The sequence below is a fragment of the Phaeodactylum tricornutum genome, chromosome 1 (assembly GCF_000150955.2).
Source record: "Phaeodactylum tricornutum CCAP 1055/1 chromosome 1, whole genome shotgun sequence".
In the NCBI taxonomy this organism is placed as follows: Eukaryota; Bacillariophyta; class Bacillariophyceae; order Surirellales; family Neidiaceae; genus Phaeodactylum; species Phaeodactylum tricornutum.
The window spans coordinates 41,605-57,031 of NC_011669.1; the positions used below are offsets into that span (position 1 = coordinate 41,605).

The 15,427-nt window shown below is 51.0% G+C and overlaps 7 protein-coding genes across 7 annotated transcripts in view; 3 read left to right on the forward strand and 4 right to left on the reverse strand.

Annotated features, from left to right (window-relative positions):
* Positions 1-1,248, forward strand: part of PHATRDRAFT_42434 (predicted protein) — a gene marked incomplete at its 5' end in the record, with an annotated part of 1,837 nt that extends 589 nt beyond the window's left edge. Inside the window, one exon of the mRNA XM_002176472.1 lies at positions 13-1,248. Within this exon, the coding sequence (XP_002176508.1) occupies positions 13-1,119 (1,107 nt within the window). The 3' untranslated portion in view covers positions 1,120-1,248. The remainder of the gene's footprint in view (positions 1-12) is intronic.
* An 84-nt stretch (positions 1,249-1,332) lies between these two features.
* PHATRDRAFT_9344 (predicted protein) lies at positions 1,333-2,829 on the reverse strand (the record flags this gene model as incomplete). The annotated part of the gene is made up of 3 exons (XM_002176969.1): positions 1,333-1,706; positions 1,896-2,470; positions 2,609-2,829. Coding segments are annotated over 3 exons (1,170 nt in total), but the record flags the coding sequence as incomplete, so codon positions are not given.
* Positions 2,830-6,868: 4,039 nt separating this feature from the next.
* Positions 6,869-7,660, forward strand: PHATRDRAFT_8866 (predicted protein; the record flags this gene model as incomplete). The annotated part of the gene is made up of 2 exons (XM_002176473.1): positions 6,869-7,079; positions 7,185-7,660. Coding segments are annotated over 2 exons (687 nt in total), but the record flags the coding sequence as incomplete, so codon positions are not given.
* Positions 7,661-8,076: 416 nt separating this feature from the next.
* PHATRDRAFT_42437 (predicted protein) lies at positions 8,077-9,612 on the reverse strand (the record flags this gene model as incomplete). Its single annotated transcript, XM_002176970.1, has 3 exons — positions 8,077-8,232; positions 8,387-8,995; positions 9,091-9,612. The coding sequence occupies 3 exons, from the start codon at positions 9,610-9,612 to the stop codon at positions 8,077-8,079; spliced, it is 1,287 nt and encodes a 428-aa protein (XP_002177006.1).
* Positions 9,613-10,111: 499 nt separating this feature from the next.
* PHATRDRAFT_31420 (predicted protein) lies at positions 10,112-11,083 on the forward strand (the record flags this gene model as incomplete). Its single annotated transcript, XM_002176474.1, has 1 exon — positions 10,112-11,083. One exon carries the CDS (start codon positions 10,112-10,114, stop codon positions 11,081-11,083), a length of 972 nt encoding a protein of 323 aa, XP_002176510.1.
* Positions 11,084-11,374: 291 nt separating this feature from the next.
* Positions 11,375-12,157, reverse strand: PHATRDRAFT_9252 (predicted protein; the record flags this gene model as incomplete). Its single annotated transcript, XM_002176971.1, has 1 exon — positions 11,375-12,157. A coding segment is annotated over one exon (783 nt), but the record flags the coding sequence as incomplete, so codon positions are not given.
* Positions 12,158-13,157: 1,000 nt separating this feature from the next.
* Positions 13,158-14,933, reverse strand: PHATRDRAFT_42439 (predicted protein; the record flags this gene model as incomplete). Its single annotated transcript, XM_002176972.1, has 1 exon — positions 13,158-14,933. Exon 1 carries the CDS (start codon positions 14,868-14,870, stop codon positions 13,158-13,160), a length of 1,713 nt encoding a protein of 570 aa, XP_002177008.1. The 5' UTR covers positions 14,871-14,933.
* Positions 14,934-15,427: the final 494 nt, after the last annotated feature.

A 15,427-nucleotide genomic window follows, 5' to 3' on the forward strand; every position in this document is an offset into this window, starting at 1 on the left:
TCCATGGAACAGCGAGATGGCATGACCGAAGAACGCGAAATGGTGCTCGCCATGTTGATGGATATGAAGGAAAATCATCCGCACGCCTTATACTCGGCGGGCATTGATCCCAAGGCCGTCACCGACTTGGACTCCATGCTGGAACAGGTGCGCAAAGCTTCGGTTGAAGAAACAATTCCTCCCGGGAGCAGTGACGAGGAAATCGATGCACAGCTTATTGAAGAATCACTATGTCCTCCGGATGATCCGGTCGAAGTGGCGTTGGCCGGTGTGATTGGATGTAGCGCGGTCAAAAACCAAATCCGCGGACTGCGACGTACCATTGAAATAGCCGCAGCTACTGGTGAAGTCTCCAAAATCCCGCGTCACTTGGCCTTTATCGGAAACCCAGGAACCGGCAAGACCATGGTGGCCCGCAAAATGGTCAACATCCTGCGTAACGTGGGAGCCATACAGAGCCTCAACTTTGTCGAAGTGGGCCGTGAAGATCTCATTGACAAGAAGAGTGAAGCCCGGACCGTCTTCAAGACACGAAAAGTATTGGAACGTGCCGCCGGAGGGGTCTTGTTTGTCGACGAAGCGTACACTTTGTTGCCCTCAACGGCCCGTCCGCGTGGACGCGATCACGGAGCGGCAGCTTTGCGGGAGATTGCCCGAGCACTCCCCGGCGGAAACCCACTGGTCATTCTGACCGGTGCACCCTTGGATCTGCAGCGTGTACTCTCTAGCGACATTGGTTTCAAGGGACACTTTTTGACCAGAATCGAGTTTCCGGATGCGACCCCTCTACAGATTGCACACATGTTCATGGCAAAACTGTCCGAGAAGGGACTCATGCCGGCCCAAGGTGTCACCCCACAGTACCTGGGTGAGCTGATCAAGTCGAATACGGAAGCCGAATGGAGGCAGGAGCGAAACGGTCGTATTGCCGACCTGTTACTGCTGGGCGTCCGGGCCGAAGTCAAGAAACGTGCCGTCTGGGACGATACCGCGTCCAAGGGATCGTTGAGCCCCATGAAAATTCTTAGCCCGGGATCTTCTCGCATGCCTGCTTTTGCCCCCGAAGAAGTATTTGTGAATGTGGAAGATATTCAGAATGCCATTGTGAACGGCATGTAAACGTTCAAATGCTAACCCGATCCTTGTGTTGTGATTGAGCCGTCGGGCGTCGAGCTTAGACGTGAACGGTACGATCCGGGTTGCAGACGTCGTCTAGTTTAACTACTACATAGCGAGCCGTTGCCGAATAGACCGCCGTCGCTCTAGCTGGTGTTTACGTAGCATAGCATGTCATACACTCACGCACCAACGCTTGGACGACTGACACCATGGTTACAATGAATCCATCAGATAGTGTAACTGCTCGACGAATCGTTGTACATCCACGGCAGCCACTTCCACCACGTTGCTGTCAAAGCTGTCGAACCGAAAGGTTCCCTTCATGGACTGTGCCGCCAGTTCAAAGTTCTTTCCGAAAAGATTCTTGACGAAACTACCCGCCAGTTCGGGATATTCAAAGCCTACCACTAGATAGGATTTCGTCCGTGGTTGCTCGGCCAGGAGGATCAACGGGCGAGACTTGGCGCCGGTCCATTTACCGTTTTCACGGTGCAAATCCATCAAATAATGCGCAAGGCGTGTCAGTGCCAGTGGTTTCGCAAACACGTGATGCCGATCCGGCGTTTCGTCCCCACCCCCGGTTTGCTCTTCCGGCACGACTTCGTCCTGTCCCATAGCGTGCTCGCCTTGACTGGTGCAATTAATGTAGGCGTACCGGAAATGCGACAGTCGCGTAAGGGCGTTACGTTCAATGAGGGACGCCGCCGTCGACATAATGGTTCGTTGCAGGCTCATGGCGAGTCGTAGTCCGGCCCCAATGCCACCGTGGCTGGCACCCAGGTTGCCTCCGTTGACGAGACTGCTCACGTTGGCCCCTTGCTCCGCACCGAGGAGTCCTTGCAACCCAACCGTCGGTGCCGCGTTGGAGTTTAGTGCATCGTAGGCTACGTTGAAGGCTTGACGGGTGCGTTCGTCTTCCGTGGCGTCGGCGCGGGGAACGTCGCATTCGAGCAACGCCGTGACGGCGTAGGACGTGTCGGATGCCGACAAGAGCGATTGGTAGCCCGTGACTCGGAAAAAGCTGGTAAATTCAAAATTTTCGAGGCCATATTCTTCCGCGTGCTCGCGAATTTGGGACTGCAAGCGGCGTCGGAGCGAAGGCTTCATAAAAGCAAAAGGTTGCTTGCATTCTTCCAGGGGATATCCCATTTTGGCGAGCAATTCCTGGAGTTTGTGCATGCCTTGCGAAGTGGAGAGCTGGAAGCGCGTGGCAATAAAATCGGAATATATCATGGCGTCGAGCAGTGATGTGTGCCTGAGCAAAAAGAAACGAAAATCGGTTTCGGACAAGACGCGGCCATTTTCACTGAAGCCAATCTTGGTCAAGGTTTGTCCGTGGGGATTGTTGCTGCTGGCAATGTTGGTATTGTGGTTGTTACTGCTCTTGTTGTTGCTGTTGTTCCGGTAAAGGTCGTCGGGATTGTTCTCGTCGTGAGCGTTCCCGGTGGTCAAGTGTTCGGCGTAGACAGCGTTCCCGACCCGCGAATACATGTCGTTGGGGAATAGTCGGTGACAGTCGCTGCGTAGGTCAATGGCGAGGGCGGAGTATCCGGCCACGTCGACCCTTGCGTGAAGGTAGGCGTCCGTGACGCCCACGCAGGCGAGCCAGAGCAGATCACCGACGTCGCCAAAGCGCAACTGTGTAGCGATGCGGTAGGCTACGTAAGAAGCGGGGGATCCGTAAAAGGTTCCGGTGGAGTAGTAGAGACGGAGTCGGTTGCGACGATCGTGGTGTAGTTCGCGTGGAGTGAGAGTCGCGTGGGCGGTGGGGGTCGAAGGAGTGTCGGTGGTGTCGGTAGTGTGAAATTCGTCAATGGCGTTGGGATCGTCAATTGTCGTGGGGTCGTGTGTTTTGACTCGCTTGGAAGGTCCCGGACTGTGTAACCCCGGTGTATCGGTATCCACATGGCCAGTGGACGAAGGGGTTGCGTCTCGTGTGTCCAAGTTATTGTCGTTGTCGTCGTTGTCGTTGTCATACAGAAACTCTTGTTCGCCTTGGTCATCCAGAAACTCTTCTTCTTCATCATCATCGTCGTCTTCGTCTAGCTTCTTCTTCTTCTTCTTCATCGGGCGAGTCTTCGTTGCCGGAAAGGTCGTCCCCGTCACTGGGAACGTCGTCGTTCTGTACGGAATCCCAAAAGACCACGACGTTCTCCACCGCGTGCACGTTGGCAAGGTGCACGGGACGCCGACAGTCCAACACGTAGATCTTGACGGACGTGCCGTGCAAGGTTTGGTTGGCGAAGAGCGCGGTGAGATTCCTCGTGGCGCCCACGTTGAGACAAACCACGGCGCGTACGTGGTTGTTGTCGCTGTTGTTGTCGTTGTTGTCGTTGTCACTGCTACTACCGCTCAAAGGTACGGTTTGCGCTAAAATGGCTTCCAGTTTGGAATAAGAAGGACAGGGGACGAGTTGGTAGGGAACGTTGTCTTGTCGCAGCATGTAGGAAAGGATGCGGGCACTCGCCATGGCGTCCACGTCCAAGTGTGCGAGGATCAGGACGGACCCGTTGCCGCTCTCACCGTGACGACAATCCGTCAAGATTTGGGCGTAACCCAAATACCATTGTTCCAATTCCAGAATCATGACGAGAGTGTGCACAGCGTCCCGCGTAGACGAGACGAAAGAACGACACTACGACACTTCTACGGTACGAACGAACGAAAGTACGAGAGAGCAGTAACGTCCAAGACAACGATGCAAGTGACTGTCAAACGAGAAACTCGTGCCCTCGCACCACGCAGCAATAATGGACTGTGACTCAACTGGGTAACCTACTATTCACAAGAATAGAAAACGTCCCAAGCACTAGACCATTGCTTGCTTCGATGTTGGGCGTGTGCGTACCGCCATGGTGTTGCGTTGGGTGCATTTTCCTTGCGTCCCCCACGGGTTCACGCCTGCCTTTCTCGCGCGGGCTTTTACACTTCACGACTCGTTGATTCGCGTTTCCAAACAGTTCTCGCATTGGCATTGGTGCTAGGCAGGCGGGCGGTCGGTCCGGTCCAGTCCGCCCACCGATCGTCCATCGATCGATCGCAGTGTGGATCCGTCCGGGACTCGGACAGTCCGGGTCCGGAAACGATAGATTGGACTGTTCGTCTGTCTGCCTGTCATACGTTCTTTCCATGGGCGTTCCTCGGTAGTTCTGCTACAGTAGAGCGAACACACCCATTTCTACGCAGTGCGTACCCTAAAACTGGAAACAGGGCAATCCCGGCCATCCGATGACGATCTGCACGTACACCACGACAGACATTCGTACACCCGGCACACACGGTTCGTTCCGGAGTCGGAGTCTCTCCCGAGGAACCCCTCTCGCGAAGGACACTTGGATGCTAGAAAACATCAATGGCGTAATTGGCGAAATCGATTCTGGTCCTTTTTCGTAAATACCGGAAACTGGCGAATCCAGCAATTTACCAAACGGTCTCGCATGATACACCAAAACGAGACCGGTCGGCGTGATTTCTCTTTCTGACAAACCGCTATTCTGCCTCGATAGCGACCGCAACGGATTGGTCGGACTTTAGGCACTACTCGATCCCGGAGGAGTGGCATATGGAATACTATATGAATAATTTTCGTTTTCTAATTGAAAAGAGAAGACGAGACGGACGGTTTCTATACCACCTCGCTTTCTGGTACATAGCATTCATATGCATTGCCCTACGATACATACCATATACGCCTCCGAGAAGGGGGACCCATATTGTCCCTACCTACGTCCCTCCCGACTTTTTTCTAACAAACAGGAAACACGACGTCGACGCCCAAACGCAGAGGCGACTTTCCAGAATCTTCCATCCGCACAATCCTCCACACAGCAAAGCAACATCCTTTCTTGCCTTTCTTGGGTTCAACGAACCAGCCGGTGAGTGACTGTGTATCCATTTCTGAATCTTGCCACTGGTATCTTTCGATTGATCGCGTTTGAACGGTACGTTCTGTCAGAGGATGGCGTAGGGTCGTTCCGTATTGTGCCCCGTTTCCTGGATTGGATGGACCGACCACTCGTGTTCCTCCCTTTGGTGCTCGAACGTCGGGAACACGCCTGTGTTTTTCGTCCCGGCTTGGCGTTCGCGGGGGATCCAAATTTCCTCTCACGTTACGATACGTTAGGCTTTCGGGTCTCCTACCCTATCTACCTACCTACCTACCTACCTCCTGCCTTCCTATTCGTCTACCACGCAACGCGTTCGGCGTGCGGCCCCATATTCGGGCGCACCAGCGTTGTTCGTCTCCGGTGAATCGACCTTTGTGTTCGGGAACTGTTGGGCAGACGGACAGACGTTTAGAATGGCAGCGATTTTCGCGAAATCTCACACATGTATATATATGTACAGAGCTGTACACTCGTATTCGCAGAAAAAGTCATTCATTTCGGCGAAGTCGGTGTCTGGCTGGCGCTTCGATTCGTCCGTCGGTAGAATTCTACAGTTTTTTCTCGTACACACACAAGACAGCCCCTTGCGGTTGGATTTGGATCGATCGATTCCGACACTTTTCCTTCACGGCATTGCGGCACAACGCAGCATTACACTTTTGCTTCTCCATTGTGGCGAGGCGTTGTGATTTGACTGCAGTGTTGGTTCCATCTCTGTTGCATCACGCTGCTTCCTACCGACTTCTGTGTCGTTTGATCAATCCTTTGGTTGTTGGATTGTTCCGTAGGATCCTCCGTGTTGCTGTTGCGCTCGGACTCTTTCCCCCAGTGGCAGTGTTTGCGCGAGACCGTTTCGGGGACGTTTGATTGGAGCAATCGGTCTGGAGCGTATCCCGTTGTCATTTTTGTCGATCCCGTACGTATCAGTCCATACAAATCCTACCTAGCCAGAGGCCGTGCGTTGTTCCTCCAGCGACTGATTGATCGCTACGGATTCCATCCCAAGTGTACACACACGCATATTCACGCACTCCTTCTTCTCTGCCTTCCCCATCCCCAGTCTAGCATCTTGGACTCCTCGTGGTTGGTTCCGTCGCAAGATCTTGGCTTCTGGGAAGGCTCGCTGACATTCTCACATTCACGCTCGGCTATAGAGAGAAACAATGAGCAAGTGGCTTCGACGAGGATTTGGACAAAACAACAGCAATCTATCCAACGGCAATACAGATCCACCGCAAGAGAACAGCCACTCGCCGTATCCGGATCCGCACCGTCACGTCGAACAACAACAACAACAACAACAGCCCATGATGGGATATTCGTCGGCCCCCGCAACGGTTGCCATGGACTTGGACGGGCCGCCGCCTCCGCAGAATAGATATTCCGACAAGTACACACACCCCACGTATCCACATTCCCTCGCACCGCCTTCGCACGTGACAAATTTCGCTAGACAAACTCCCGCACCGGTGGACGATACACCGTACCGGTCTCCCAGAAGAGAATCCAGAGACCGCCGCCCACGAATGTCCCCACGCTCACACAGCAACGGAGTCTTTGGACAACCACACATGCGTGCTGCAGGAGCAACCAATGCCCCTCTCACGGCTTTTCCACCACCTCCGCATTCCTCCACGCCGCCGGATAATATTCAACCTTCCTATCCGCCTCCCGCCGTCACGGCAGATTCACCGCCCCCACCCACGCAAGACACTGCCCACCGTCGACCGGCGTACCTCCTGCACCGAGATCTCGTTATTGGCAAAGGATCCTACGGACAAGTCTGTATCGCATCGCGGGGAGAATCGGAAGGTCATTCCTCGACCCGCTCCAAGCGCAAAAAGTTCGCCTGCAAGTGTGTTATGTTGCGGAATGATCCCAAGTACATTTCCAAACTACAAGAGGAAGTGAACGTATTGCGCGAATTGCGCGGGCATGACAACGTCATTCGCCTCTACGACGTTTTTTGCGTCGATAACGAACTTTTCATAATTACAGAACTGGGTCGTGGCGGAGATTTGTTCCATTTGCTCACCACCCACCCCAAACACGGAGTCACCGAATCTTACGCTGGTACGTTGCCTAGACCCCAAATCCAATTCAATGCGCCCGGGTCTCGTTTTCAACTCATCCCTCTCACCAACGCGCGACTGCCTCTCACCTACCTACCATCAACAGCCAAAACGGTATCGGAGATGCTTTCGGCCGTTTCCTTTTTGCACTTGCGCAGTATTTGTCACCGCGATCTAAAACTAGAGAATTGGGTGCTCGAGTCTGGCAAAGATGTCTGGAGCTCGCTCAAGTTGATTGACTTTGGACTCTCTACACACTATACTCCTGGACAACGTCTCAGTCGGGTTGTTGGATCATCCTACTACGTGGCCCCGGAAGTCCTCAAAAAGTCCTACACCGAATCGTGCGACTTGTGGTCCCTAGGAGTCATTGTGTATATGTTGCTTTCCGGGGCGCCCCCGTTTTACGGAAAGAATGACGAAGCCATCAAAGCTTCCATCGTTCAAGGTGAATATACCTTTCCGCACGAACTCTTTCGGGACGTGTCCGACGAAGCCATGGCGTTCGTCTCCACCTTGCTCAGCTATAACATTGAATACCGCTACACTGCTGATCAAGCCTTGACGCACCCATGGTTGGCCGCCAATTGCGATCCGGCTAACCTGCAGCGGTGCAAGGAGGGCGCTCGGGGCATGGGGCTGAATCTGGGACACGAATTATCACACATGGACCCCATGCACTTATAAATGGAGGCACTGTAACTTATACCAGTGCCAGCCAGCACCACCACTATAAAAACATACAAACACCACACCATTTTGGTACTGTTACTGCTCGTACGGACTACAGTCTTTGTACAGAATAGAGATCAATCCCGTCCATATGCACTACACGAATGTTGGTTGAATATGTTGTTATGGTCCAAAATCAAATTCCGGCAGTGAGAGTTCCACTACACCTTAGGCAAGGATCATAATCACTTGTGTACAACAGTCACTGTCAATCCAGTTTTCAAAGTCAGTCATACACATAACTTTATCCTGTTGACACATCTTTACTATTTCCAAGGTTCACAAATGATGGTGCCAGTTGATAGCTTGGCACGTAGGTCTAGGAGGGTTTCAGGGACATCACCCAGTCGGATGAAGCAATCAATGTGTGGGCGAATCTTTCGAAGCGCTAGCATACGTAGGAGAAACCCAAAGTCCTGTTCCTGTTTCATTCCGATGCAATTCCAGGTTTTCCGTAAAATCAAAGATTGTTGCACGTTTCATCATACACAAACGGAAGCGACCAAATAGATTTTTAGTCATTGTCATGCAGTGTTGCTCAGGAGCGCTGCTACAATGATGTATTGGGCGACATACCAATCTCCCCTTCCGTGCCAAAGACTGACGTACAAAGACAAAATTTCTTGGAAAATTCAAATCGATGGCAATGTCGATACGCCCTTCGAGCTGATCCAACCATGCCTCTGCATTGTCGTCGACCGGTATTGCACGCTGCGCTTTGATAACATCAAAGTGCGCTCTCGGGGCCGTTACAAAAATGTCCTTGGCTCCCGCCAATTGAGCCAATCGAACGACTGCCAGTCCTTCCGGTGAAGCTCCACCAGTGACCAAAATCCTCCTTCCTTTGAAACATGTTCGAGAATACCGGTAGGGGCGGATCCTTCCGTGATGCAAAGCTTGGAAGGCTGGTAAGTATGTAGCAATTAGGCAGGCAATGTCGGCAGCATCCAATTCTTTCGGTACAGTCACTAAATCCTGTGCGCGAGCGGGAACGTAGCGGGCAATAGGTCCACTTTTGGCTATTACAGCCACGCGCGATCCTGGTTTGATCCCGGCTTCTTTCGCTTCGGGGCCGCAGGCCTGGGCGCGTCCGACAAAGCTGCTACCGAACGCGCAGGGCCACCATTTATGTATTTCGGAAGCATTGCGCCGTATATGCAAATCTTGATCACAAAGTGCAGTCGCCTAGGATGAATTAAAACCCAAAGAATTTATATCTGGCATGAGAATGGACTTCTTGAACAAAGTCCAACACGACGCATGGGCGAGAGGCTTCTTACCTCTACGATCACATCGACGCGGTCCGGTAAAGAGTCCTTCTGTCGATGCAAATTGCTGTCAGCATCACACGTATCGCAATCCGAAAGCGGAGTACTTGGTAAGGGGTCAACGAGACTTGGGCGACACCTGGGCAAATTATTGCGCTTGGAATAGTCTTCGGGATGCACATCAACCTTGCAAAACTTGCTGAATCGTGTCCGTCGGTACGAGACAATCATCCAATTATCCGCGCGACTATGGGTTGGTTTAGGAAATGTCAGCGGCTTAGTGGTTGATGCATGTTCGGCTAGTGAAGGGCTTCCCTCGTTGGCGACTGAGGGAAACGTTTCCTTTAACCGCGGAGAGCGTATGTCTGTCGAATCCTGGCTGGCCGCTCGATGCATCGTAGTGTCATCCATGTTTCGCGTAGGTACAAATTGGCCGATCCTACAAGTGCGCAAAGTGTAAAGAAGAAGAGCGGCACACTGGAACCCTTTGCAATGTCTATCTTTGGCGGAAGGTTTGGGAACAAGACCCATCATTTTGAAATTTATCCGTTGAGTCTTCTATGATTGCAGAGTTAGGACTCTCTTTTCTCAGTCAGTCAGAGAATTACCAGTTTATGTTTTGAATTTAAAACGACCGGAGATGTGATGTGGAGACGCACTTTACTGACTGTGCCATGCATATAAGTAATTTTTACGCAACGCCAGCCTCTACCGTAACTGCAAATTACCTGTGACGAGTGAGTCGATCTTTCCAAGGCAATAAAACACAACACACACTGTAGTTTGGACAGAACCCTATGTGAATCAGTAGGGGTATTGGATACTTCCAAACTTGCTAGTAGGAACCTCCCTGGGAATTCACATCACTCCGTCAATCGAGGCCGCGTCACAAGCTGTTCCGGGGAAGGTCTTGGTTGTTGTCGCGATATGTAAACAGGGAGCTTCGTACTAGAGACGGTACGCCGAACGCCGGTGCGGTTCACTTGGCATTGGACTCTTCGACGTCGCCTTGTATTCTCGTCGAGGACTAGCAATGTCATCTTCCGCATCCGCACGAAGTATTCAAAGACTCTTCGAGTTTCTCAAACTACAGGGTCGAGTGGAAAAATCTCCTGGGTTTTCTTCCGCTCTCGGCTTGACGTATGAACGCATATCGAAACTACCGTCAGATTCATTGTCTTTTCAAGATCAAACGCTCAAAGTTCGACTACCACTTGCCAGTGAAATGCTGTTGCCGAAGCAGGATTCCGTCGCCCTGTCGACATTTACCACGATGATTGATGATGTAACAACTTGGGCTTTGGTGCTGGAAGATTCTAAACGATCACGTCCGGGTGTCAGTGTGACACTACAGAATAAATGGGGAACCTCCGTGGCATTACGCAAGGTGGCAGTGGGCGACGAAGTTGAAATCGCCGCCACGGTGAACAAGATTGGACGGAGCATGGGGTTTGTTCAAGCGTCGGTACATGACGTGGCAACCGGCGAACTTGTGTGTCACGGATCGCACGTCAAGTTCTTGTCGAGTATGGGTATGGTTGCTGACTTTTTACTTTCCTCCCGAGGCTGGCCGTTGGCCAAACTGTACGCTGACTATATGGAAGGACCTTCGCCCGAGGCGATTCCAACCACGCACAGCCTGTTTGAAGCTGTGAAATATACATCAGAGACGAGTGCGACGATCCAGGTAACGCCAGGCCATCGAAGCTTAGGGGGGCCTATACACGGAGGGGCCCAGGCCGTTCTTATGGAGTTATTGGCAAGAGAGTTTGCACAAAATGAATGGAACTCTTCTCTCGTATCCGTGGATACTATTCATGTCGAGTACATGTCACCTCCAAGTCGTCACACGAAACTAGATCTGCTAGTCACATCCAGGACGACGCCCAACGTCATGGAATTAGAGGTGCGCTTACTCGGGGACGGGAATAGTTTAAAGACAAAAGGATATCTGACTGTTTCAAACAGTGCCAGCGACAGTGTAGCGCAATCTAACATACGTTAACTTGGATTGCTCTACGAAAGACCATATTTTCTTTATGCGTGGCTTTCGTGAACGCAACAGTTTTGTAGACAGGTCTTAGTTTTGAAATTTGTCCTCGCAACGAGCCCGGCAGTAGGATGGTAGACGTTTGCTGATTTCGTCCCGACTTGACAGATTCTCACTCGAAACATCAATTTGCTCAATGACATCGTTGGGGCAGACCAAATCCACACGATCATAAAACATGTCGCCGTTGGTGTTGTACAGCGTGCCCTCGACGAAAGGACAGTCGTCGCAGCTCCACCACCGCTCGTCGGTGTTTTTCCACCAGGGAAACGGTACGCACGAAATATACCGACAGCCTTGACAGGGATTTTCGCCAACGTCGCTAGTTGCCAAGACAATTGTTGTAATCACGATCAAAAAGACGCTCAGAATCAAACCCATGAATCGAACAATTATTTTGCGCAACTTCCCGAGCGGACTCGTGTGGACGCCGAAAAAGCCAACGGCCAACGGTTCAATCATCGAAAAACCACACAACAGACCGTATACAAGCCCGCCAAGGTGGGTAAAGTTGTCAATGTACGGAGTCAGACCCAGCACCACATTGATGACAATATCCAAAACCAGCCAGGCGATAGCGACAGCGTTCTTGCGCCAAGTTAACGTATCATCCTCGTACTCCTTGATGAACAGAATATTCCAATTCAGAAAAATATCCGCCAAGCAACCTCCAATGAGCCCAAAAATACCACCAGACGCACCGACGCTAACATATTGTGGCAGAAAGATGGCCCCCAAAATGTTTCCTCCGATACCGGGAATGAAGAAGAGTACAATTGTGTTGATAATGCCGTGCGTTTCTTCAATGGCACCTCCAATAAACCAAAACGCAAGCATGTTGATCCCATAGTGCACCAATCCAGCGTGCAGAAAAATCGGTGTGAAAATGCGGAACCACTGACCGTCATCGACAATCAATGCTGTCTGACGTGCACCCGCATCGAGGAGCGCTTGGGCGGAGGGTCCGAACAACGGGTTGACGTCCAACGGAGCAAACTTCCATCCGTTCAACCCAATTACTACTACCATCATTACGGAACAGATAAAAATGATTGTGTAGGTGAACCATGGACGGTTTGCTCCTTGATGACGGGCTTGATCAAAGTCTTTCCATGACAGGTACGGTTTGCCGTTTAAACGGCGCCAAGCGCCATCTTCGGCCCATTCCAAGTCGGTTCGAACGCTGGCCAAATGCGCGTACATTCCGAAAATGCCCCACCTTTTCTGGATTCCATGAAGCTCCCTGCGCTTTTGCTGAGCGAGTCGAAAGTCTCGTACGCGGTGTTCGAGCTCTACCGGCAAAGGCGTGGAGCTAGTGTCGAGAGCAGACGACTCGTTGCCGAGGGTTTTGACGAGGTCATGAATTGTGTAACGGGGTTGCACTTCTTGTTCTTCTTCCGGAGTTGACTCTAGCGACTTCGTTGGACTGTTCGCATCTTCTTCGGCCCCGGAAACGCGATCCCAAGAGCGGTTGTGGTGCACCTCAGTTTCTACGGAATGGACGGTAGCTCCAAAGTCGCTGAGATTGGAAGGTCTCGGAGACTCCATGCCGTCGTCCGGGACGGTGTATGGACTCCCAGTGGTGTCAGACATGCGAATCGATGAACTTGACAAAGCCTGCGAGACGCTCACAACTACTTTTGTAAGGAAAAAGTCTTGGATAGTTTCTCAATGGACTTTGCGGAGAAGGGCGGGGTGTGTGCGCGAACGACCCAAATTTCGATGGAACCGATGCGTTGAGGACCGAAATCGGAAGCAGCTGACCTGTGAGACTTTTAACAGGTCACAAAGGAATACCGGCACACCAATCATCTTTTGGCCCGATCCATAAGTAGCTCAATATATTTCAACTTGAAAGTTTTCTATTCGTAACAGAAAGAGATGACTACGACAGTGGCATAGCCAATCGTATTTCACCGTCACTTGTATCAATTTGAAAAGATTCCTATTACATTACCTGCTATACAATCGACGGACCGGACTACGGAAGATATGAAGTGGTGGTCACACACCTTTCCAAAGCGAAGTTTCAATACTGGAACTTGTCTTCACAACGAGCCCGGCAGTAGGAAGGCAATAGCTTGCTGATCTCGTCTCCGCTGGTTAGATTCTTCCCCGTAATATCAATTTGTTCAACCACATCGTTGGGACATACCAAATCCATACGATCGTAGAATAAGTCCCCGTTGGTATTGTGTACTTTCGCTGTGACGAAGGGACAGTCGTCGCAGCTCCACCAACGCTCGTCTGCCTCCGTCCACCACGGAAATGGTACACACGAAAGGTATTGACAGCCATGACAAGGACTGTCGTCAACATTCATAGAATTCAAGACTACCGACGTAATCACCAGCAAAAAGACGCTCACTATAGCACCAATCTGGCGAAATAGCAAGTCGCTCATTTTTCGAGATGGAAGTCTAACAATGGATCCCTCCAAGGGAACTGGCTCGATGGCAAACAAGCCACACAGTAGACCGTAGCACAGTGCACCCAAATGGGTAAAATTGTCAATAAACGGGGTAACACCCAGCACCAAGAGAGCAATGATTCCGATAGCCAAACGGGCTATTGCGGCAATGTTTTTGCGCCAGTTCAATACGTCTTCGTCATGGTCCCTAGAGCACAAAATATTCCAGTTCAACACGATGTCCGCAAAGTAGCCCCCAATCATTCCGAATGTTCCACCGGAAGCTCCCACACTAATGTACTGAGGCAAAAACGTGGCCCCCAAAATGTTCCCGCCAACGCCCGGAATGAAGAACAGCACTATGGCGGTAGCAATTCCGTGCGCTTCCTCGATGGCACCACCAATAAACCAGAATGCCAGCATGTTGGTTAGGTAGTGCACTATTCCAGCGTGCAGAAAAATAGGTGTAACAATACGGAACCACTGCCCCTCCTCCAAAATCAACGACGTTTGACGTGCACCAAGATCTATGAGCTGCTCGGACGATGGTCCAATCAGTGGGTTGATGTTTAACGGAGCAAACCTCCAGCCGCTCAATCCCAACTCAACCAGCATCATAGTCGTAAAGACAAGTGCAATTGCGTGAGTGAACCAAGTACGATTCGTTCTTTTTTGTTGGGCTTGATGCACTTCTTCAGTGAGTATATGAGATTCAAAGTCGCTAGTGTGTGAAGTACTTTCGACCCACTCTGCGGCGGACCGAGTAGTTGCCGAGGAACTCTGTGCACCAGCAATAGTCCAGCCATGCTCTTCTCCATCGACGAGTTTCTGTTTTGATTTTTCCGCACGAAAAGCGAAACCGGTGTTTGGCTGTTCAGCCAATGAATCCTCCAAAGGGTAAATGTAGTCATGTGTGTCAGCCAGATCAGAGAAGGAGGCGTCAAAATCGTTTTGCGGAAAAGAATCTTGAGTCTTTTCTTCAAGGGAATCGGTGTTGGCAACGCCTTTATTTTGATCGGAAACGCTGTTTGACGAGGTATTGAAGCGAGATGACTTCCAAAAGGCTTTCTTGAACCCTGCGCCGGTAGTGATTGGCTCCGCCATCAAGTCTCTCGACATTGAGTCCTCATGAAAGGGTTGCGAATTCACCTTATCGTCGCCATGTCCCTCGGCGATATGATCCGTTGCTGGATTTGGCCAAGGCTCCGTAGATTGCTCATTGTCAACATTTTCGTGGTCAGGGGCGCTTCGTGGAAACTGACGTTGGCATGAAAAGTTCTCTGAATTGGACAAAATGAGATCAGTCCAAGGAGTCAAGGAGTTGGCTGCCATCGTTTGTGGGGGCTCTCTGGATCAGCTTATCAAGTTATTTACTGACAGTGCCTTTCGACCACAAGATGTTGGTGTGAGACAAGCACGCTGTCTTTCCAGAGCTATGGTAAAACTAGCGAGCCTAGGATGGCTCTGGCTTTGCCACATGTACTTTGCGGTATCCAAACGTAGCGGCGAAATATTGTATGCACCTGGGGCGATGAGTAAGTATCCTTAGTACGTGCAAAGGAGCTCTATGAATCCATTGGCGATTGATTGCCTGACATACAGGCTTAGGAATCAAAAATCATAATTGAGGAGGGTTGTCTGCATAGTCTTACCAAGCAAAATATATTTGAGAACGCTCCCTAGTCGACGAAGAGGAGGGAAAGGACCACGGCGGATTGTTACATAATATTCCTCTCGCGGGGCTTCCATATATATGCAACTGGAAGTAACGGTCGTGTTTTGTTTTATATTATTTTCAACCTTTGTCTTTGTGTTAAGTACTGAAGTATTGGAGACAGTCAGCGGACTATCCGGTCCTGAAAACGCGACCCTACTGATTTTCAGAGTCA